Raw genomic sequence first — 24,680 nt, 5'->3', positions numbered from 1 at the left:
TTTTTCAAAATCTGTCTCATCATGCGAATTTCTTCAATTCAGGAAGGAGACAGGATCGGTCTGATTCGGAAGACCAATGGAAGCTTGAACTACTTTATTAATGGTGTCGACCAAGGCATGGCTTCAAATACCTGCCCACAAGTGGTATGGGGCGTGGTGGACCTCTATGGCATGGCTGTCAAGGTTGGTATTTACTATTGTTCTACATCATTCTTATTCAGTGAACTTGGGATAGCATGGTTACCTATGCTGAAAAAAGAAGTCTTTATTACTTTTTTAACTGTGTTGTCATAGTGATGCTTCAATTGACATGTGTTTAAACTGTATAAGGTGTGGTAGACCTCTATGACCTTGCATTCAGGGTCAGTAAAGTCTGATTTGTACATGTTCCTACACTAAAGAATATATCATTTCTTAAATATTTTTCTTTGCAGTGGCTGAACCAATGCAACAAAAAATGCTAAAACTGCATGTTTTATGGCTTTTAGAGTCCACCTAAAAAGTATTGCTTTATGCTTTTCTAAGGAGACTGACAAAATTCCCCGTGAACAAAATCCTCTCACCATTTTTTTTATCCCCCTCCACGGAATGGGGAGGGGAGAATAGGAATGCACTTCGTCCGTCTGTCAGTCTGTCTGTCCATCCGTCCGTCTGTCTGTCTGGCTGTAACACTTCGTGTCAGGGCTATAACTTATGCATGGATGGGTTACCATATTACTTTATCAAACATACTTAAGGCTTGCTATTTCATCGATGTTATAAATCAAGGACTCATTTTCCTTCTTTTTTTTAGCCAAAATAACCCTGACATTGATCTGACACTACACACAATATGAAAAACTTTAACAAATATCCTTTTATAATATGTTCAAATATCCAAGAATATTTAGGTTACTGATCAAACAACTTGTATTTCCTATATTCCCACTCTTGACCAGTGGTTGTGTACGATTTTGGTCAGATTCAACGTACCAGTCAGGTTGCGAGAAAAACAAAATATACTAAAAAACAATGGCCGGGGATATGGCCGTCCTTTGGACTGCCTTGTCTGTTTTAAATTGATGAAAAAAAATTAAAAAAGGTATTGTTTAATAAAAAACTGTAGCAAGATCGCTATCAATAGAAGCCTATGTTTACATTTCCGATTATAATTGATCAACACTCATCACACATACATTTGCAGGTGACGATACTTGATCGTACAGACCCCAACTACAACCATGTGGTGAACAGTCGAGCCCCAGAGAGACAGAGGTTCCTACGACAATTTCCTGATCTCTATGACGAGGAAAACACAACAGGTACATTAGACAAGTTCAGTCAAACAGATAGAATTGTAGAATACTTATTTAACATTGCGTTTAGGAAACAAACAATATTTATTTTGAAACACGCTTTCGGGAAAATGTGTGAAAAGATAACCTCGAGGTAATCACAAGATCTTGCACATGAGTTGTGTATTTGGGACCGGCAGTGGTACTCTAGTCCTTGACTTATTTAGGTTTCAATCCATCGACAGTATATTTTTTATGAAAATAGAAAGAATAATGGTTTGGACTAAGACACAGCCTAGACCGATTGCCAGTTTTTCATAAGACTGCGTGTTGGAAAGATTGCAGTTTTACTGTATTAGCTTTGCTGTGGAAAAACTTGGCAACATTAGCTTGCTGAGCAAAAATCTACAATGCTGAGAGCCAGAAATAGGAGTAACCTAAACCATTTTTAAGTTAATTATATTATGATGATTCTGGGGAGCGAAATCCTGAAGCAGATGCTCAACATCTAGGCTATCCTGGTGGTTTATGTTAAATTTAGTGGATCTCATGTTTTCTGTTGCCTGTTTACAGAGGAAGAGGTGGAAAGACTGACATTTCACACCCGATGTGGGACACATGCAGCTGTCATAGGAAACTCTAGAACTGCCCACAGACCCAAGTATGCATTGTTATGATCCCTTAGTCAACACTGGTGTTTAAAGTAGTGGTAGACTGAAAGAATTTATTTTTATAACTGGTGTTTACTTAAATTGATGAACAGGTGTAATCAAACCTTTGTTTTGGATTGAGATAGCCAGTGATTGTTTGCATAATCTCAGAATCGATTATTGCTATTTGGCCATATTCTCTAAAAATAAAAAAAACATTTTATTTTCATAATATAACGCAAAATTAATTTAAATGGCGTGACTGATTGTTATAGATGATTGATTATGATTGGAGACAGATTTTAAATCCCAACCAAGTAATTTAAATATTTTTTTCTGTTTGACATTGACAAGAAAAGAACAGCCATATTTATAACTCCTGCATTTCATATAACTTAAGTATGTCTTTTTAATCATCTGAAACAGATTTGAATTTATAATTTTCATCCTGTTCATCAGATGTAATTAGATGGCGAAAACTTTTCATTGCTTTCCCTTGCAGTGCTGTGGATGACTTTAACAACGGTGTAGTTTTAACAGCGAGAACAATTCGACCTAACGAGCATTTCGAAGTTCGCCTGGACAAAATGGTGGACAAGTGGGCGGGGTCAATTGAAATCGGGCTGACACTTCACACGCCAGAGAGCCTGGAATTCCCTTCGACAATGACGAATATTCGATCGGGAACATGGATGATGACAGGAAATGGGGTTATGTACAACGGAACGACTGTGTTGGATGACTATGGCCAGAATTTGGATAGACTGAAGGTGAGAAAATATATAAAAAAATGTTAGATACTTGTGTCTTGTTAACACTTTTTTTTTAAACAAAATTGAAATTAATCAACAAATTTCTCTTAAAAGTATATCAGTTATCGAATTTAGACTTTGGGTGAACATTCCCAAATTTTGACACTAGTGCTTTGTATCAACATTCTTAACAAGCCCTGCAATATAAAATCCAGAATTTCAGAACACCTGGAAAGCATTTAACTGAAAAGCTTGCGGGCTTATCTTAGTTTCAACGACTGGTTGATGATATTTGATTTTGTACTAGTATTGCTAATGCAGATCTCAATTTTTTTTGTTTAACATTGCAGCTTTTACCCCACCTTTTTCGTGATTAAAATTGTAAAAATGTTCACAAAATGGCTTAGGTGGTGAATTTACCCAGTGCCTTGGTGCGAGTCACTGTGTTATGGGTCTGAAACATTTTAAGAGCCTAAGATTTCATTTAAACATTTCTGTACTAGTTGTTAGAGATTCCAAAAAATACTTTGTTGCCAATTTTTGTGAAAAGGTTATTTTGGGGGTTTGTAAATGGGTCCTAATTTCTCATCACTACTTCGATTTGTTTTTTGTTTCTGTTAATTTTAAAGTAGTTTTGTTTGAACTTCTTGTCTGATTCATGTCTGTACATTCAATATGGTCGATATATTTAAATGTACAGGACAGGAAAAATACTCATTTATCATTATTCATTCCCATTGAGTTTATTCTAAAACTAACAGAATATTTAAAAAAAAAAGAATTAATAGGAAATATCATTCTTGCGTGGAATGAAAGTCTTCCTTTAAAACCTACTGTGCACTTTTGCAAGAATTAACAAATGTTGAAACTTTTTCAATGGGATATATAATAAATCTGATTATTAACTTTATTACACAACAGTTCTTTCATGTATATTACAGGTCGGTGACAGAGTGGGTGTAATCCGTAAAGACACAGGCACAGTCCACTTCTTTGTGAATGGAATAGACATGGGGGCGGCAGCCAGTAACGTGCCAGAGAATGTGTATGGAGTTATTGACCTGTACGGACAGGCTGCACAGGCTACAATAGTGGACCAGTCAGGTAGCATTTTTAGCTGTTTTTAGATGTAAAAAGGAGAGGTATGGTCATAGCTTTGGTGTAATTTACCACAAAGCAAACCTAGTAATGTTACTCTTTTTCCACTAATTAGAAACAGTTGAGCAACTTTCTAAAGCTTGATATTAATAATGCCATGCACAGAGAAACTCAATTTTGTTACTCTTTTGCCACTAATTGTCTGACCTTGACTGATTTTGTGTGTTACCTGTCATAATTAAATGCTCAAAATAACAAGGTCATAACTGAAATATGCAGATGGTATATTTATATTAATATGTGCTTTATTAAAAAGAAATAGAAGACAACTAGCTATAGAAGTGTAGCCAGGTGTATGATGCCTTTTGTCTGAATGAAATAGTAACACATAACATACATGGTCATTTATTAACCAGAGGGGGGGTTTGGTAAAGATGTGGCCAAATTTGGTCCCGATACCCAATTGCTAAAATACAATTCTCAATTTTATACTTAAAAGAATTCAAAGATCTTTTTCTTTTTAATAAAAAAAATTGACACCCAACTGTTTTTTTATAGATTTTTTATACAAAGTCATGTGTTCTTAAAGAAGCAAACTTTATCACATTCCTTTATCTTTTCTACCAATTTTTGTTCATTTCTCAGTTGAAATTTCCAGGTAAAGTCAAAATGACACTCTAAGCTGCACTCTCACAGATGGACCATTTTAACAAAGTTCTTTATTTTTTTGTTGGATTGGTTCATTCCATTACAAAAAATAAAAAAATTGTCAAAACGGTCAATCTGTGAGATTGCAGCTTTAACCTGATCTGAACAGCCCTAGCCCCATGCCCAAAATGGTGAAAGAACAATGTTTACTAAGACACCGATTATGTGTTGCGTTGTGGAAGTATATACTAAATGTAAAATGCAAAAAAAATAACAATAAATTAATAAGTAGAAATGTTTATTTTAACAAAAAAACACATTTTCGTAACAAGCAACATTTAAATGACAATACATCTTATGGCATTAGTCAGATTTAAGTTTCGCAAAATCAAGGATTGTTGATTGGCGCATTTTGTCGGTTTCGCGAAACTGTTCAATCGTAATGTGACGTGACAGCGTACAGAGCTTCTGAAGATCACGGTCAGCATCGTCAGTGAATTCAAAGAACAGTGTTTTATTCATATTTTTTTTACTCATTTAGATTTCTCACAATTAACTTCTCGTCATTATCTTCTCATAATTATCATCTCAAATGCCAATATCAACTAATATTGGTCATGCGTTAACAGTGATAAACGGTTTTTCACACCTTATCAAATTGCCTTTCAACTGTCATTGCAATTTTTACAACTTGCAAAAATTTTAATACCTAGTAATTGTTTTTGTTTATTTTGTGAAATTATTACCTCGAGGGAGCCATGAGGTTTTGTGCACGATTTGTGTACTTGGGTCTGAGTATATTGCTCGACTCCTCAACATAATTAGGTTTCGATGCAGCATAGGTATATTTTATATAAAAATAGAAGGAAAAAAGTTCAGGACCAAGCTCTGACCTCGAGGAAACGCCGGTTCTCGAACGACCGCTTGTTCGAACAACCGCAGTTTTACTGTAATTTGTTCTTATTGTTCACAGACAATCTGAGCACCCCGGACGTAGATTTCTCAAGCCTCAGTGAAACAGACCTCTTACTGTTTCACAACTTTCACGGCACAAACTCTGCAATCACAAACAGTGGACGAACATCCATACGTCCCAACGCGACTGGCGAGTTTAATGATGCAATTGTGATGAGTAATCGGCAGTTGAAGGATAATGAACTGTTTGAAGTGATTATTGAGCGTATGGTCGACCGCTGGTCAGGGTCTATAGAAGCAGGAGTTACATTAATAAAGCCAGAGGACTTGGAGTTCCCCAACACCATGACGGACATTGAATATGACACATGGATGCTGAGGTAAGAATTTATATGTTTGAATGTGGTTAATAAATGACATTGTTATTTGTGACAGATATTGATTATGACAAGAGCATTGGGTTATTATTTTATTGATAGCTCTATATATATAATGTTAAGATTAGTGCTAAGTGTACCTTAAACATATTACCCCTACAGTGGTTCAGCAATCATTCAGGATGGGTCAACGATTCATCATGGCAACTTATGATTCAGTTGTTGTGTGTCATATTGACATGATGAACCAAATATATCAATTCTACATTTAAATTAATTAGCACCATTTTCATTCATGCCAGTGGTTCAGCGATCATGCAAGATGGGTCAACGATATGTAACATCTACCTGCCAGACTTAGACTCAGTTGCTAATGGGAGTCGTATCAGCTAATGAACCTATGTATCCGTTTTACAATTGATATGTACCATTTTCATTACTTTCAGTGGTTCAGCGATCATGCAAGATGGGTCAACCATACGTAACGGCTATCCACTAGACCTAGACTCGGTTGTTGTTGGGTGTCGTATTGGCATGATGCGTTGTTCTGACGGAACTCTTCACTACTTCCTGAATGGAGTGGACCAGGGCGTAGCTTGCTCCAATATTCCACAAGGTATTAACATTTTAATGGCATAAACTATTAATTAGGTAAATCGAATGTATATTGATTGTCACCTAGGTGCAAGAAGGCAATAAGTGTAGTGCATTTCAATGGCACGTATTGACTTCTTGCACCAAGGTGACAATATAGTACCCCAGTTAACCTAATCACTCACTTGTTTAATGGGGTCATAAACTATGTAGGTAGGCTTAAGAATACTTAACATGGTTTCATTAATTTGCCAAACTGGTATTTTATGAGATGGGTTTGGTATAAAAGGTTTTAATACAAAGAAATACTAGGTTTTGAGATTGACATGATTTTATTCGATATCATTCTCGGTAAAAACAAGTTGCATTTGCTTGTGGAGTCATAGAATTTTAGCTATATATTGAATAACAAATATCAATAATAGCATTGATAACAATAACCCTTTTATTTCAGGAGTGTTTGCAGTGATAGACCTGTATGGCCAGTGTGCCCAGGTGTCCATAACCAGCGGGTCGGGTGTGATGCCCAATGAAAACAACCTTATAAATAGGGCCATAGTGGAACAGAGCAGCTTAAGTTCCCCTCTTGCTTCAGGTAAGCCAGTCATTAGGCACTTGTCAATAAAAGATGCAGTATTAAAGATTTATAAAATTTAATTTTCAGAATGGATTGGCAGTGATTTGTCATATATACACACAATGTGTGAAAGTTTGTGCAAATAGTTTGTAAAAATATAGCAGTGGGCTAAGTTTGTTCCCGTAATGTATTGATTATAAGTTTATTGTAAATAAAATGTGAGTAAGAACTTGTTCTGAGGACACTTAAAAGCTAACAGTCACTAAGCAAAGTTAGCTAAAATTAATAAGCAAACAATTTTTGTTTGATACCCTGTTGCATCCCGGCACATACACTGGAAGTGGGAAACAACTCACCTTAGCTAACTTTAGCAAACTGTTTTGTATGCCAGTTGCATTGCAGCACATACCCTGAAAGCAGGCGAACCCTGAAAGCAGGCAATTAACTCGAGTTAGCTAACATTAGCAAGTTGTTTTGTATGCCTGTTGGAAACCAAAATTGGCCCAGATCAATAAAAAGTGAAAACACTTAAAAGATGCTGTCTTACTGCCAAATATGATGTACCACAAGTAATACAATTGTTTTAATTTACTGAAAAACATGGAAAACAATGTTTTTTATGAAGGATACTATGTTTAAAGGAAAGGTGCTGAAAACAGTACCTTTTGATTGAAAATTGATCACTGTTAATCTTTTAGGACCCACCAGTCATTTAATATTTGTGCGTTTTCAGCTATTAAATACACAGTTACAATCTTGTTATCAGTAATTGATATTTTCCATAAATGCATTGTTTATGAGGTAGTTAATCAATTATTGTGTTTCTTCATTATGGCCATTTTTGGTTTGAAATTTCCGAACACATGAATTGATTATTGGTAAACCTTTTTTTTTCGTAGAACCAGGGATTTGTATAGCAAATTTAAACCCTTATTATGTTTAACCAACCAACCTACTGTAATTTAATCATCACATGTGTCATATATATTCCAGAAATCCAGAATATCACCCACAGATTCAGCATGTGTTGCGGCAAAAATATAAGCCTCACAACCAACAGTTGCACAGCCACCCGGTCACACAACTTTAACAATGGACTCATATTCAGCTCCGACCCACTAAAAAAAGACGAGATATTTGAAATACGGGTTGAAAAAATCAATAAACAATGGTCAGGCGGTATTAGGATTGGACTAACATCGATGGCCATCTCGGATACAACTCCAGTTTCGGCTATTCCGACGTCGGTTTTGGAATTGACGGCAAAGCCCACTTGGATTGTGTGTGGGGAGAATGTGAAAAAGTCTGGAGTGACCATAAAGGAAAACTATGCTCCATCACTAGAAAGATTAGAGGTAATAATACAAATTAATTTTTGATATGTATTTTTATTTGAGCTGCTTTGTTGAAGAAATTTAATTTAATAAAAAAAAGTTGTTTTTTAAATGATAGGTCTGCAGATGGTTTTGCTTTCAAATTCAGCACTTAATTAAACAATTGGCCTTCATTAAGATATTACATATTAATTTTTTGTCTTTGAATGAGCCAATTTTTGCGTAAATATCTGGAAACTAGCGATAAAAGACTGCTGACAAAAGATAAGATGGAAGTGTATCATATTTACAATTGAAAATTAATGTTGATTGGCTAAAAGCCTTAGTAAAGATTTTAGAAAATGAAATTTTGGCTGTTTACCAAACAACAGAGATATGTTCTTTTGTGAGTTATCTAAAAATGACTGAAATGAAAGTATAGATGCCAAAATCAGCTGATTGAGACAACAATTTTAAAAACTGACAATCTGTGGGAGTGCAGCTTTAAAATACCGTAATACAACTAAATTGATTCTTTAACGCAGGTGGGGAATAAAATAGGAATTCGCCGTAGCCAAGACGGAGCCATGCATGTTTACCTGAATGGTGAAAACCTCGGCATTGCCGCTTCAAGTATTCCAAGAGTGAGTACCATCAGAATAAAACATTGATCATGTACTTTTAAATTCTCAATACAAGTCACCGAAAATACACTTGGATGAACAAGCCTTTTTACATAAGCCCTTGGCATAAAGTTCTTAATCAAGCCCTGCTGTCCAATATCCATAATTTGAGCAAGTGGTCATTATAGCATTTCCTCAGTGCAAGTCTTGTTCTCTTTTAGATCGCTGAAACACCTTTAAATAAATAACTGAATACAGTAATAGCATTCAGAAATTGACCCATATATCATGGACCTATAAACCATGGATTGAAAACTGCTTGATATCGGTGAAACGATAAGAATTTTGAATTTACCCACAATCCTTAGCGCGCACTCGGCAAATACCAGGAAATTCCGCCCAAACTGGTTTAGAGGTCCGTGCAGATATGTATTGCTTGCTCCAAAAGTGGGCAATACATGAATTTGATTTTCAAAAATCTATTATTGCTTGCAGTAAAATCATATTACATAATGGGAAGTGTTTTTATGAGATTTATTTTTATAACAATTTATTGGGACATCTTGATAGGTATCATATAAAATGGTATACACACATCAATTAAGTGAAAACTGTATTTATTTGAAAAAAAATCATGTTTCAGAATGTATTTGCTGTGATAGATTTATACGGAATGGTAGAGTCGGTTTCCGTGGTGAGCAGTGTAACCATGGTAACAGATAGTTCCACAACAACACCGTCTGTAGACTCCGAGACTGGCCATCAAATTGTTAGGGTGAGTAAGAAATTTTGAAGAGCTTGTAAACTTGTTACTTAAACCAGGTCTGATGTTTATTGAAGAAAAAGTAATCATATATATTTGCAAAGCCTGTGTTCATGGCATTGTGCTAGTCAAATTAAGGAAACTCTTTTAAAAGATAAAATCATCATTCTCATATATGTTTATTATTGGCGTTTTTGTGAATCAATAAGGTTGTGAATGAAAAACAACGCCTAGTGCATGAGTAGGACTAAAACTGTTGATTTGAGAGGCCAACCATGGCTATAGTTAGTTCAAACGAAAAATTTGGAGACAAATCTCAAGACTGAGATGGTGAATGATATGGATGTAGCGTGCAAATGTTATAAAAGTTGGTGAGTTATTTGAGCCTGATAGCTTATTTAGTTAAAGGCCTAGTTTAATCCTTGTATTAGTGCCCCCCTCCCCCCAAAAAACAAAACAAAAAACCCTGTATAGTAAACAACCTCTGTGCATTGATCTTAATCTAATTGCCTAATTGTCTTATCAGATCTCTGATCTGAGTATCCATCTGTGCAGTTTTGGAGGTTTTATAATAGAAATGGACCCTAAATGGCCCTGAGCCAATAAGCAAATACACAGGAAATTGGCCCCTACTGTGACATCAGTGAAATTAGCAGGAGATGCACAGCAGGGGTTTGTCGTGCCAAACAGTCCTTAAACTAGGCCTTTTAGCACCTGACTTGCAAGCATGGAGTACAAGTTGGATACCAAAATTTGCTAAACACAACTTTTTTTCTCATCCTGTGCCACATACCTGAAACATAATCAAATTTGATTTCACATTTTCAGTAAGGTACATTTGTAATTCTTACTCACAAATCCCCATCAAACTTTCTCACAGCATATAGATAGAGACCAGGATCGAGATACTGCCAGCAGCTGTGTGTCCGAGTTCCACTGTAACCATGGCAAGAATATTCGCTTGTCCAATGGCAACTTGACCATTACACGCACTGCCAGCTATAACCAAGGCGTAGCTGTTACCAGTAAACCACTGGCCAGGAATCACCTCTTCAAGGTTTGTGGCTTATTCTAGATCATATAGCAAAAACAGTGTCTATCCAATGCCACCCTGACCATTACAATATAACCATGAAAAGAACAGTGAATTTTCATTTTCCTATAGTAACTTGGACAGTTACATACACTGCCCGCTTAGAGATATTACAAAACTGCAGTAAACCAGGATCACCTATTCAAGCATTGTGCCAGTCTCTTTATTCGAGATTATATAGCAAAAACATTGCCTGTCTAACGGCAGCCATTACCATGACTAGAACAGTAAATTTTCCTTGTCCAACATCATCACAGATATTCTATTTCTATTTCCACTAATTCGTCACCATTTTAAATGAAGCAAAGCACAGTCTGCGCTGCTTACAGAGCCCTGCCGTCATCTTTTACCAGAGTTTGGTTGAGAGTATTTTTTTAAAACACTTCGACAATCCTTTTTCGCTGTCTGATGGAGCACTCAGAATAATGTTTTGGAAACAGGTTTGTCAGTGTGTTTGTAAAAACTAATCACCTAATTAAACACAGTATTTAAAGGAAGGTGGTGCTCTTTAAGTGGCATAGACTTCTCTTTGTTTCTTTTAAAATGGTGAAGAAAAAGAAATGTTATCTTTGTTTTAAAGTCTTCATTTGAAGCAAAATGTTGCCTCCTACGTAGCATTTATAACATAATTAACCATGAGGTTTACACACACTTCCATAGCTGGCTGCAAACAACTGAAATGGAAACAAGTGATAACCAGGGTTCTCACTTACCCTCGTTTGGTAATTGCTAGACTCACACTCTAGTTTTGGTTCTCACACTTTTACTTTGGGATTCACACATTTTGAAAAACTCATACAAAATAAGGATAACTTATTCAGAAATTTTCCTCTGGGACTCACATTTTTCCAATTGTTTTTAATATCTCAGAGTCTGTCTTGCAGTCCATCCAACCATTTGCATCCTGTTTTCCATGCCCAAGCAATAACTTTGTCCAGCATGGAGGACTTTTAGAATTACTTGGCACATGTGTTAAGTACAGCAAGACGAGTCCTTACCCAGTAACTAAAAGTTCAAGGTCACATTTGGTTCAACATTTTGGAATGCTGCTTATGCTATATGCATACACAGAATAATTGGTCATGTCCGGGCTGTTACTTTGTCATGAGCAGCATATATGCTTATAGTTTATGATAGCTCTTATTGATTGTAGGCATATTAGTAGTTAAATAATCCATTGAACTATGTGACACTGGGGGCATTTGTCATTTTTTGTGACAGCTCTTGTTTTATATATATCTAAAATGCAACCATGTATTATTCCAGGTTCGTATTGACAAGCTGAACACAAGATGGAGCTCCTCCATGATGATTGGCTATGTCGGGTTTTCCCCGGAGAAGTTCAGTTTTCCCGTGTCAGCCATGGCCATCAAGAAATCCTGTGTTCTAGTCCATTCTGACCATGTGTACTCATGTGGAGCCAAGGTAAAACATTATTGTATTTATCAGGGCTTGATTCAGGTTTTAAAAGGGACAGGGTGCTGCAGGAAGGGACAGGATGCTGCAGAAAGGGACAGGGTGCTGCAGAAAAGGGACAGGATGCTGCAGAAAAGGGACAGAGTGTTGCAGAAAAGGGACAGGGTGCTGAGGGATAAAAGGGCACATTGTATCAAGCAGTGAATAATTAAAGCATTATGAATTTCATAGAAAATATTGGAAATTGTCCTGATTTCAAGTAATCTTAGGTTTTAACTACTAAACATGGAAAGTTTTTTTGAATTCTTTAATCATATATACCAAGTTTTAATCAAAACTAAAAAAAAATTGATTATCTTAAACATTTAATTTTTGAAGGCAGGCGGGTGCACATTCTGGTCTCCAGGAGGGTGCTTCAAAAAAAACGACAGACTGCAGCACCCTCCCATGAACCTCTGGCTAAAACCCTATAATTATTGAGATAGTCTACTGATTAGTCAGACATTGCAGTAAAACTCTAGAGCTGTGTTTTTATTCATGCCAACCATGTGAAATCATTTTGTTTTATAACAATGCCACAATTTCTCATCACGCATTCACAAATCATTCATGAACAATGATTTACAAGAGTAAAACTTGGTGTATTTCAGATCAAAGAAAACTATGGCCCAAACCTGAACAGCCTACAGGTTGGACAGACGGTGGGTGTGTTAGTGGACGAAGATCACAATCTACACATGTATGTGGACGGGCTAGATCAAGGCATAGCGGCAAGAGATGTGCCAACCCCCTGTCATGGTCTACTGGACCTTTATGGGCAATGTGAACAGGTCGGTGGTTTTATGTTATCCGCTTATTTGGGTGAGTTCTGATCACAGATATTCATATTTATGTTCCAAAATTGATGTTTTATGAGTTATGTGTTAGTAATGCTTTTAGCCATAAAACATAAATTGTCGCACGGAAATATGAAAATCTGCGATCTGATCTTTTGTCAGCAGTCTTATAACACTGTTTTGCAGATATTTACGCAAACATTTACTCATTGTCAAAACAGTAAATCAGTGAGAGTGCAGCTTTAAATCAAATCAATGAAAATAAAGTATTTCGGATAATATGAAGCGATTATATTATTTAAGAACATGACTTAAGTATAATGTAGAAAAGTACTTAGAATACCTGGCGCTGAAGTAAATCTATCCTATATTCGGTTGCGTTCCAGGTCACAATAATTGCGGAGGGTGAGGATGGTAGAATGAACCAGCTTGTGGTTGAGGACAGGGAGAAAGCAGACATTGATGATGGTAGGTTTATGAATTGAAGATTTATTGTTGTAGTTTGAAGATCAAACAGTCAATCTTGTTTCCACAAATTGCAAAGTAGATATGTATGCAATGTTTCACAAAGATTCAAGTCAAAATCAGCCAAAATTTACACTTACTACATTAAAAGAAGTTGGGGTTTTCAATTTCTTGCCAAGATGAAAAAAATCTATTTATAGATATATATTAGCTCCAAAGTGGAAGAGAGGTGTTAATGTGAACAAGTTAATAACTGTATGAACTACATGTAGCAGATAACATTTTGTTTCTGTTTTTCAGTTGTGAAAGAAAAAGTATTTCGACCCCTGGGTGACCAAAGCACTGTTTCCCGGCCGTGTGAATATCAGAATCTCTGCCAGAGGATTAAAACCCAACTATCACTGCCTGGTATGTAAAGTTGGTTTGTTGATTAATTTTAATTTTTCATTACAAGTAATAGTTACTATAACATGAAGTAAATTCTTAATGATTAAGAATGGGACGAGTGAGCGTAGGAGCCCAAAGATATATAATATATGCATCAAACTTATAAATGTTTGTTACAAAGGCCAAGGGTTACTTTGTTATCATGAACAGTGCCATAAATTGAAGAGATATGAGCATTACTTTTGAAAATAGACCTAACCTATGCAAATAATCTCACATTTTAATGTTTTTTATTACAGAGGGTTACTTTGACACAGCGAGTCACCTTTGCTACTGTGAACAGTGCCATAAACTAAGGGGAGATGAGCTGTACTGTAGGAAAGGAGACCCTCCTAAGGAATATGCATCACAGTTTGGATGGTCTCTGTTCAAACTAAGGTAATGTTGGGCAGCTTGTTAATAAGTCATTTACTATTAATGTAAGAAATTAAATATTGTTGTCGTTTTTTAATGATATGAGAAAATGGTACTGTATTATAATGTGTATAGGAAGCACTTTTATTACCCAAAATTTGTTTCGGAAAAACGCCTGCATACTATCTATAGTACTAGGTTGTGACATTTTTTTCGGAGTGCATTTCTGGCCAAATTTTCTTTAACAGGGGAATAAATGGAAGAAAATGTGTTTGTTTACATTTTTAACTTCAAAGGGACGTTACTCACATAGATTGATTCACTTATTCAGTTATTATCGGATGTAGAAAATCCTGTATGGTAAGCATAAGCAGACAAGAACAAATAAAGGTAGTCAAATAAAACATGGTGGTTTCTGATTTTGACTTTTTACACTGTCCTATATATGGTATTAAGGGCTATTCCATTTAAACATATAACACCCGGGGTGAAGGCACTTATAAAATGTACCACCCCCCTACAGAAGCAAATTTAGCCTTTCAGTATCCAAATTAGCGAAAAAAGACACCCACCCATGTAATATTTAAATAATTGCCTTTCCCATGGGTTATATGTTTTACTGGAACAGCCCTAAGATTTTTTACCTATTTTTTTCCTGTATTTCTTACTTGCGTCCTATCTTTGCTAGCGTCCTATACACGGTATAATACGGTATGCATAATGCTTTTGATTGAGTGAATTGTATCACATGGTGTTGATTGTTTAGAGTGTAATACAACAATTACATATAGGCCTTATATTGTTTTTATTTTATTCTATTCTACAGAACTGTTCTTAAAGTCAACCATATTTCAATCTTAACTCATTGAGGCAAATAAGGTTTCATGAAATATAGCTTAGATAAAGTTGAAACCTGTTGCTTGGATTTCGCTTGGCACGATTTCCTTGGTGGCCCGAAGTGGTTGGACTTATTCTGTTTTGCTCATTGTAAGCATTCCCATTTGGCTCGATATTCGTGAGGCTCAAAGTATTTTGGCTGGTCCTTGGGATATCAAACTAACAGGTTTTGACTGTACTGTAGAAAAAAAATAATTCTATCCATATTTTTCAGATTACCTGGTAAAGCCAGCATGCTAGCGATGTCTGAGAAATGGCATGTGGCATATTTTGGCTCTAAAGTTGAAAGCTTGAGAAAAATACTGGACACTGGTGACCTCCATGCTACAGGTATAGATTTGGATCAATTAAGACAACGCTGATTTTCCTTCAGCCATTATCATATTTCGTCGATAAATAGTATCACATGGTTGCACTCTCAAAGATTGACAGTTTTGACAGATTTTTTAGTTTTAACTGTGGAACGCAAATGTCAACCTATATACTTCTATATATATTTTAAAGGAGAGCTGGTCGCAGGAGGAAGTGTACTATTGCCCCAGCCTCCAGTCTTCACTGAGAAATCTCAGCCAGATGGCTCATCGGTCAACACAATAGTTCTCTCACCAACCCTCAGATATGCTGGAGCCAATGAGTTCTCACCAAAGAACAAGTAAGTTTAATTAGCAATATGTTTTCTCAAATATTTGTAGTTGTTTATCTTGTGATGAATTAACTTTTAAAAAAATCCCAGCCATATGGCTCATCAGTAAATGCTATAACTCTCAACAATAATCAGACACACTGGAGCTAATAAATTTTCTGTAATAAAAAATGCTTAAGTTTAGCAAATTGAATGCTTCTATTGCCAGCTATTGACTTGTGGAGAATATCGCTCTGTTGCTTCATCAGTATTAAAATACCATTTAATAAAGCTGCCATCTTACAGATTGACAGTTTTAATGAATTTGGATAAGAATGTCTCAGAATCAGCTTATTTTAGCATCAATGGCATCAATTCAGTCTTCTTTTGTAACTTACAATAGAACAGAATAAAAATAGTTCTTACTTTGTAAATGGTTTAATTGACATGTAATTATGTTATCATGTTTGCATGTGTAAATTTACATACCTTTCAAAGGTATGTATATGTTTTGTATATTTCAAACACTTCCCACCTTTTTCAGAGTGATAGATCCAAAGACTAAGAAAGCACATCACGTGAGAGTAGCTTTCCAAGTGTGCGTTAAACCAGGCTCGTACAAGGTTGGCCCACAATCAATAGGAGCAAACGAGCCGATTGATCCACAAATCGGGAATGGGGAAATTGAGTGGTCAACGAAGGAAAGGGGATCAGTATTACTTCACAGTCTTCTGCTGAAAGTGGAATGAACAAGTGTTTGACACATGGAGGATATCCTGAAACCCAGGATTGTGTGCTACATTATTCATTATACATTTTTCAAGTTTGCTGGGCATTTGCGTTGGAATCATTACAAGTACCTTGAAATGGATTCAGGGTTCCCTCTGGGTTTTGAAAAGTTGTTGCCACTTTTCCACTGAGGGTTAAGGGGGCCACAGTAGGTTCTCTTATGCAGTCATCAAAATTAGACTTTTGGATGAACAAGCCCGAATTCTTATACTATTGCTTGGCACCAAATTTGTTAACAAGCCCTGCTGTATAAAATTTAGAACTTGAGGAAGCCCGGAAGACATTTTACCAGTGCAGGGCTTTCGGGCTTGTGTTAATTTCCACCACTGTTATGGGTCCAAATTTCTTAAGCACTCTGTTGAATTGGATTGCAAAGACGCTTATATCCAATATAAGCGAATGAAAACCATTTCAACAGGGTTCTTTAGGACTTTTGGTATCTTCTTGTCCCTGTTGAAACAGGCATGTATACATTGAGGGGTTATAAAGGAAAATAATCTATCTACGTCTTTATCTAATGCAGGGTTCACATACACTTGAAAAGTCCTTGAATTTCAATGATTGAAATTAGGCTTTTGGATGAACAAGTCCGAATTCATATACTATAGCTTGGCATCAAATTTTTTAACAAGCCCTGCTATATAAAATTCAGAATTTGAGCACGCCCGGAAGACATTTTACTAGTGCAGGGCTTGCGGGCTTGTGTTAACTTTGACCGCTGGAATTTTAGGCTGCTGGATGAAAAGTGCTTGAATTTGCAAAAAAAATCTATTTCCATTTCCGGTTTCATTTTTGATGTGAATGTCTTGCATTTTTTTTAACTTATCCTCGTCTGGTTGACCATGAAAATGAACACAAAGCAATGTGTAAATATTAATGCGAGTCAGCCCTGAATTCCCATGTCAAGTCGGAGAAACCTTTAAGGACAACTAAATGTTTCCACAGCTTGCATTAATGATAGTCTTTGAAAATTTTAATATTTTTTTTATTTAAAATAGTCCTTGAAAATGGAATAAACGTCCTTGAAATATCCTTGAAAAATCCTTAATTGTTTGCCAGTCTGGCTGTATGAACCCTGTAATGGCTCTTAGAACCTTCTAGTTTTCTTTTCTCCAATTATTTTACATTGCAGTCTTGCAGTTAAAGTGTTAGGGCAGTTGCTTTTTGGTTGAAGAAATGATAGCGTCTATCCATGTTGTATAGTATGATCAGAAATGTAAATAATGCATGGACTGAAGCAGGGCACATAAACACATCATGCTTTAATTAGCCATTTTACTGCTACTTGAGGAGAAATAGTGCCGCAATATTTTTGATAATTTTGATGGACCTGATAAATATATCATGTTATTATGTGATATCTAGGGTAGGATTCAATTGTTAATTAATTTGTTATTGGTCCCAAGAGATATGCTAATTAGATTCTGTCTTTTTCATTTGATGGAGGACTGTCACACGAAAACTGTACAGAGATATTCACCGATTTTTTTAAACAAGCATGCATGCCTAATCTGAGGATGTGATATCGTTTGTGTTCTATGTTAGTATGATAAAAATAAGTGACCAAAAGTAGAAATAACATAAGTGACATCATTTTTTTAGCATAATCTTTTTTGGTGGTGTATTGAATAATTATATGATCAAGAAATAGTTTTAGCAGGGTTTATTATTAAAAGCATATAATAAAAATAATTACAGACGAATGATAGGAATGTATATCCTATCTTATGGACCACAAAAAGTCTCGGTGAATATCGCTTTCAGTGGTCCAAAATATGGGATGTACAAAAAATGTATATTAGAATCAAGTTGTTATTAATAGAATGCAATAGGATGTATTTTATTGTCTCATAAATTTAACAGTAAAGGCGTCCATCTCCCACCCAAGAAGTTGTGGTTAGATCTCAACCATGGTGTACTTTCTCACGGCCTCTGAATATGTAAAAGGAAAATAGTACTGGCACCAATTTCTCCAAACTTCCTTAAAAGAAGATTAAACTAAGCTCATTATTTTTGTTTTTCTATAGTTTTGAGTTATATTTACTATTGAAGGAGTTTTTCGTCTTTCAATAGGACTTATATATATGCTTATCACAATAAACCATTTTTCATAATTCTATCAAAATCATATTTATAAAGTATATATTTTGGCTAATTGAAATAAGCTACTTACATGTTAGCCTGTTAAGATTAAAAAGTTTAGAGAAAGTGGGGCCTGCATGGTTTCTTGCCAAGAAACAGACATAAAAAGGATTCTAAAAGTTTTGTCATGGTCAAGCTGAATGAAATTAGTAGAATAAAGTATGTTATATGTTCACCCCTAACCCCTTTCTAGCTTTATTGCTACACATCGCTCCTCTGAACATAAAAATCCAGCAATAAATCACGGTAACTCATATAATATTTCATAAGTTACTGTGGCAATAACATGACACAAATATAATATGTTCAGCCAACCTGACATGCAATAATTATTTCTCTGCCCTCTTAAACATGCATTGTTTTAGTGAACAACAGAAAAAAGTCCAGCAATCTTCTTTTTAATTCTGTACAAAAAGCCAAATGGCTTATCAGTTATGAATAGCTGATTTTAATAAACAACCTTATAAGGCTAATTGCCAAGAAATGATAGCAGAAAGTGTTGTTTGCTACCATTTTGAAAGGGCTTTAAGTAAGGGGGGAATTTAGATTTGTATGATTTGAAATTAAGCATTGAGATTGGTGACCAAAAACCCAGGCTGCAAATCTAACCTGGGGCGCCTGAGTGACAATCAAGTTTGCTTAATGGACAATAAAAATATAAGTAGGCTATGTTTGGAATTTTATTATAATGTAACTGTATGGCAACTCGTGATCAGTTACCATGTTTTGAACAGCTTTATTGAAATGAATCTCGAAATACATATTCCATTTGTTGTCTACACATTGTTAATTATCATAGGAAAACATTCAATGTGGTACTGTATATAAAATGCTTCGAAAAAATTGCTAAGGCATAATTCTTATTTATGTATTTTGTCTGTAAACTGAAGATATTGTTTTTTTAGAGGCTATGAAATAGCTTGCTATGTATTTGCTATTAATTGTTTTTAGCACTGTGATTTTTTTCGTAATTTTAAGTTTTGTTTTCATGATATTTGGCTTATAGCCATGTAATATAGGAATTCAACAGTATTTTTGTCATTGAAAATATTTGATAATGATAATTATTGTACCAAGAATTGCATTTTTACTCAAAACTGTGTATACTGCGAAATTGTAATTGTTTATTTTTTTCTTCTAAACCTGCAGGGTGCTGACTTAATTGTTTAAATGACCAAACGAAAATAACTACCTTAGTGTTTGGCACAAACTGTCTCTATACTAGCCAATACACATGCACAAACTGCTGAGCAAACCACTTAATAAAACTCATAAATGACAATGAATTTATGGTCATTTTAGGCAAAGCTTTCTAATCAATTAAATCAGAAACCGTCTGGCAATCCTATTAGCTGGGACATGAGGGTAAACACTAATATTGTTTAGGCATGCAAGGGGATTTTATTATGAATTCTGAATTTGCATAACTATGATGTTTGATTGAGCTCAGAAGCCGATACCATCTCCACTGACATGCATGTGTAGTTATTTTTTTAATTAGGTCTGTCAGTTTTTCGAAGAAAGAAAGTTGATGTACTATGATATAGTTGGCGTCTTTGTTACCGTTCGAGGGAAGCAAAACAATTAAGTTAAACTTGGTTCACCTGCTTCTATCAATGTCCAGTTATGCCTCATGTTCAACTGAAAAGTATAGAACAAGTTTGAGGTATGCTCAGTTGTGCTCTTGTTAAAACAGTGTGTTACACACATTAACTATTCCAAATATCACATACAGTTTTTCAAATATCATCATGTTGAGGAAAAACAAAATTCATAGTCAGTTGTTTTGTACTGAAATGTATTTAGAACTGTTGTTGAAATCATGCATCTTTTAAACAAAATCTTGTTTACAACAGACAGACAAACTTATATTATTTCATTTGTTTTATCAACTGTAATCCTGCCATACATTAGGTGTATGTTGTTGTGTATTTCATTTATGTGATATTGTTTCTTGATATAAATAGTGCTATTTAATGATGATTGTTGTATGAACCATGAATAAAAAAATTGAGATTATAGTTTTGGTGTGCTACTTGTCTTTTTTTCTGAGAGAAAATCCACCTACTGTCATAGCTTTATGGAGTTGTTTGTGTTGTTGTGCAAAAATTTAACTTTTGCAGTTACTCAAAAACTACATTAAAGATATTCAAATAAACTTGGTGCACATGTTGCCAGAGACAATATACAGTGTGTATACCACGTGATAAATTACGTCATATATGCTACGTCAGAAGGCAACACTTTGCTTAAAATAAAGACTTTAATCAAAGATAACATTTCTTGTACTATACCATTTCAAATAAAACAAAGGGCAGTCTATGCCGCTTAAGGAGCCCCGCCTTCGTTTTATTACCGAAGTTAGATAAGGTGATTAGTTTCCTCAAACACTTCAACAAACCTGTTTCCAAAATAATGTTTTGACAGTGCTACGTCAGACGGTCGTATTGTGAAAAGGTTTATCGAAGTGTTTTAAGAAACTAAGCTCTGGTAAAAGACCAAAGGCGGGGCCCCGTAAGCGGCGTAGACTGCACTATGTTTCATTTAAAACCTTGGAAAAATAGTGAAGATATCTTTGTTTAAAGTCTTCATTTTAAGCAAAATATTGCCCTCCGACGTAGCATTTATGACGCAGTTGATTACGTGGTATACACACACTGATATATGCGCATGTTTAGCAGGCCCCATAGCTTTAATAATTGTAGAGTTATTTGCCTTTTTCAACTTTAAAACTGCACTCTCACAGATTGACAATTTCGACTTTACTTGTATTTTTGTGGCAGAATCGGCTGATTTTAAATTCATATCGACCCGAGTGTGTGCGCGCGCTGATGCGATCATCAGCGCGCGCTCGCGCCGGGCACCGGGGACGCCGCCGTGCCGGGGCTCCCCTTTTATTTATAGAAACTGGTTCATTGCAAAACAAACGCGAAGAAAATTGTCAAAACGATCAATCTGTGAGAGTGCAGCTTAAAAAAATAACGGACGAGCTTTTGCGTTTGTCCAGCGACTCTTGTGGCTGTCTTAGGAAGGGTGATTAAACAATTTTTAACGCATAAATGTTGCAGGTAACAGTTGCAATGCCAAATGGTGAACTTGGCAATGAATATTGTTACTCATTTTGTTTGCAATTGTCTTGATGAATTTTATTTCCCCTTACAATAAATTTTAGCATTGAACCATAACAATTGAATAAACAATGTTCAAATATTAATTCCTGAAATTAATGCCCGCTAGAGGTCGATCACAAACGCATTAATATAGTTCAAGGGAAACAACTGGGGCTAACCCAGCAGTCAATAATTGAACTACATATGTGTATGCGCTTGTAACTGTAGGGACCAAACTCAAAGCCAGACACTCAACGCCACAAGACAGCAGACACTGGTAACATAAATATTGGGGTGGTGTTCTGTTTGCGCCTTTTGGCTGCATTATGGCTTAACCGAGGAAATGGAAGAAAGGGGGATTACTTGGTAAAACGGGGGCCGACCAGGCTCATAGCGCATCACCTTGGTTGCAATAAATGGCCCTCAAGGGAGGCTCAGGGCCAGGCCTTGGACCATCCTGTCTTATGATTAGCAGAGCCATAAAGTAAAATAACTACTAAATTATTGTTTCAATGAATAAGTCGCTGCAGTGTTAGTTGTCCGTAGATGAATGCGGGCACACTGCACTACATGAAAGGTAACCGGAGAAGTCGACCTAACAAACTCGCACCACTACGAAGTTGCGCCATTTACGGAGAAGTCGACCTACATAATGGAATATATTTGCGATAGTCTAGGAAGATATGATCAAAGTGTAAGATGCTACCCTAAGGCTTTGTATAACCTATCTCGTTATAATCTTTTTTTAAAACCCAGGTACTTTAAGCTTAACCGCTTCACTGCTTCTTTTATAACAAGTTAAACAACACCTAATATGATTAATACAGTTTTTATTCAGTTCTCTTTGTAGTTAGTTGCAGAAAGTAACAACTTAATTTGTTAAACAACCTAATGACTTTTTATGCGCCCCTTCGAAGAAGAAGGGTATATTGCTTTGCACATGTCGGTAGGTTGGTCGGTCCGTCCGTCCAAGTTCTTGTCCGAGTGATTCCTGAACGTATGATCTTCAAACTTGACATGAAGGTTGGGTCTGACCAGTAGATGGCCCCTATAGATTATATGGGTAATCAGGTCAAATGTCAAGGTTACAGTGACCTTTAATGGTAAAACGATTGTAAAGCTTGTCAGAGTGATAACTCAACAACGCCTAGACCCATGGTCATCAAACTTGACATGAAAGTTGAGTTTGACCAGTTCATGGCCCCTATTGATTTAAGGGGTCATTGGGTCAGAGGTCAAGGTCACAGTGACCTTGAATAATAAAAGGTTGTCCGAGTGTTAACTCTACTATGCCTAGACCTATGGTCATCAAACTTCACATGGAGGCTGGGCCTGACCAGTATTTATTTTAGGGGTAATCAGGTCAATTGTCAAGGGCACAGTGACCATATATGATGACTTGGAGGCTGGACCTGACCAGTAGATAGCCCCTATTGAGTTTGGTGTTCATCGGACCAAAGGTGAAGGTCACAGTGACCTTTAAAGTGAAAAAGTAAACAAAGCTTCTTCCAGAAATATCTCAACAATACCTGAACCTATGATCATCAAACTTGACATTGAGACTGGACCTGACCAGTAGATGACCCCTATCAATTTTCGTCAAGGGTTATCGGGTCAAAGGGCAAGGTTACAGTGACCTTGAATGCAAAAAGGTTGTTCGAGTTATAACTCCATAGTGCCTGTAAAATGGCTTTGCACATTGTCTTAATATGGTGAATATATGTGGGGAGTTATTTCAAAATCCTTCAAGCGCAGACGCAATTTGTGACGGACCGATGGACAGACAATCGAGCCAAAAACAAATTGTCTTCCAATAGATCGGGGAAGCCAAGATCACCGTTCAGCCTTAATTGGTCACAATCATACTTATAGATTATCACTTACGATATCATCTTTCGTTTTATTTGAACTATGAAAAAATGGTAAAATAGTGTTTGTGGCGAACCAAACCCTTTTATTAACGAGTAATTTCTTGGCGTCGGTCCATTTGTTAATAAAATGCTTAAGTACTCGTTTGTGACCTGCCTTAGATTATGTAATAGTTAGGCGCCTTGACATTGCGACCAGATATTTTACTAGCCTTGTGCTTATTCCTTGTGCTAGATATGTGCCAAGCCCTTGTTCTACGTATATGTATCTAACCTTTACTGTTTGCTCTATCTCTAGTTTAGTGCCTCGAACATTGCCAATCCTTATTTGGGAAACAGTAAATTGATAACAAAAAACAAATATCTGAAAAAATGCTATACCATATCAAATGCCTATAGGTGATAAATCAAAACAAATATCTGAAAAAATGCAATACCATATCAAATGCCTATAGGTGATAAATCAAAACAAATATTTGAAAAAATGCAATGCCATATCAAATGCCTATAGGTGATAAATCAAAACAAATATCTGAAAAAATGCAATGCCATATCAAATGCCTTTAGGTGATAAAACAAAACAAATATCTGAAAAAATGCAATGCCATATCAAATGCCTATAGGTGATAAAACAAAACAAATATCTGAAAAAATGCAATACCATATCAAATGCCTATAGGTGATAAAACAAAACAAATATCTGAAAAAATGCAATGCCATATCAAATGCCTATAGGTGATAAAACAAAACAAATATCTGAAAAAATGCAATGCCATATCAAATGCCTATAGGTGATAAAACAAAACAAATATCTGAAAAAATGCAATACCATATCAAATGCCTTTAGGTGATAAAACAAAACAAATATCTGAAAAAATGCAATGCCATATCAAATGCCTATAGGTGATAAAACAAAACAAATATCTGAAAAAATGCAATGCCATATCAAATGCCTATAGGTGATAAAACAAAACAAATATCTGAAAAAATGCAACACCATATCAAATGCCTATAGGTGATAAAACAAAACAAATATCTGAAAAAATGCAATACCATA

The 24,680-nt window shown here is 35.7% G+C and overlaps 1 protein-coding gene across 1 annotated transcript in view; it reads left to right on the top strand.

Moving 5' to 3' along the window:
* LOC128202693 (neuralized-like protein 4) overlaps window positions 1-20,666 on the top strand; it is a 29,991-nt gene extending 9,325 nt beyond the window's left edge. Inside the window, exons 8-27 of the mRNA XM_052903752.1 lie at window positions 43-183; window positions 1,184-1,301; window positions 1,848-1,935; window positions 2,427-2,694; window positions 3,618-3,780; window positions 5,396-5,717; window positions 6,161-6,330; window positions 6,763-6,903; window positions 7,879-8,240; window positions 8,744-8,842; window positions 9,465-9,596; window positions 10,465-10,641; window positions 11,944-12,102; window positions 12,744-12,923; window positions 13,316-13,397; window positions 13,695-13,802; window positions 14,081-14,219; window positions 15,307-15,422; window positions 15,597-15,744; window positions 16,259-20,666. Coding sequence (XP_052759712.1) covers window positions 43-183; window positions 1,184-1,301; window positions 1,848-1,935; window positions 2,427-2,694; window positions 3,618-3,780; window positions 5,396-5,717; window positions 6,161-6,330; window positions 6,763-6,903; window positions 7,879-8,240; window positions 8,744-8,842; window positions 9,465-9,596; window positions 10,465-10,641; window positions 11,944-12,102; window positions 12,744-12,923; window positions 13,316-13,397; window positions 13,695-13,802; window positions 14,081-14,219; window positions 15,307-15,422; window positions 15,597-15,744; window positions 16,259-16,463 — 3,318 coding nt within the window. The 3' untranslated portion in view covers window positions 16,464-20,666. The remainder of the gene's footprint in view (window positions 1-42; window positions 184-1,183; window positions 1,302-1,847; window positions 1,936-2,426; window positions 2,695-3,617; window positions 3,781-5,395; window positions 5,718-6,160; window positions 6,331-6,762; window positions 6,904-7,878; window positions 8,241-8,743; window positions 8,843-9,464; window positions 9,597-10,464; window positions 10,642-11,943; window positions 12,103-12,743; window positions 12,924-13,315; window positions 13,398-13,694; window positions 13,803-14,080; window positions 14,220-15,306; window positions 15,423-15,596; window positions 15,745-16,258) is intronic.
* Window positions 20,667-24,680: the final 4,014 nt, after the last annotated feature.

The sequence above is a fragment of the Mya arenaria genome, chromosome 9, assembly GCF_026914265.1.
Source record: "Mya arenaria isolate MELC-2E11 chromosome 9, ASM2691426v1".
Lineage (NCBI taxonomy): Eukaryota > Metazoa > Mollusca > Bivalvia > Myida > Myidae > Mya > Mya arenaria.
The sequence above is the reverse complement of the archived record's forward strand: the minus strand, read 5'-3'. Positions and strand labels throughout refer to the sequence as shown.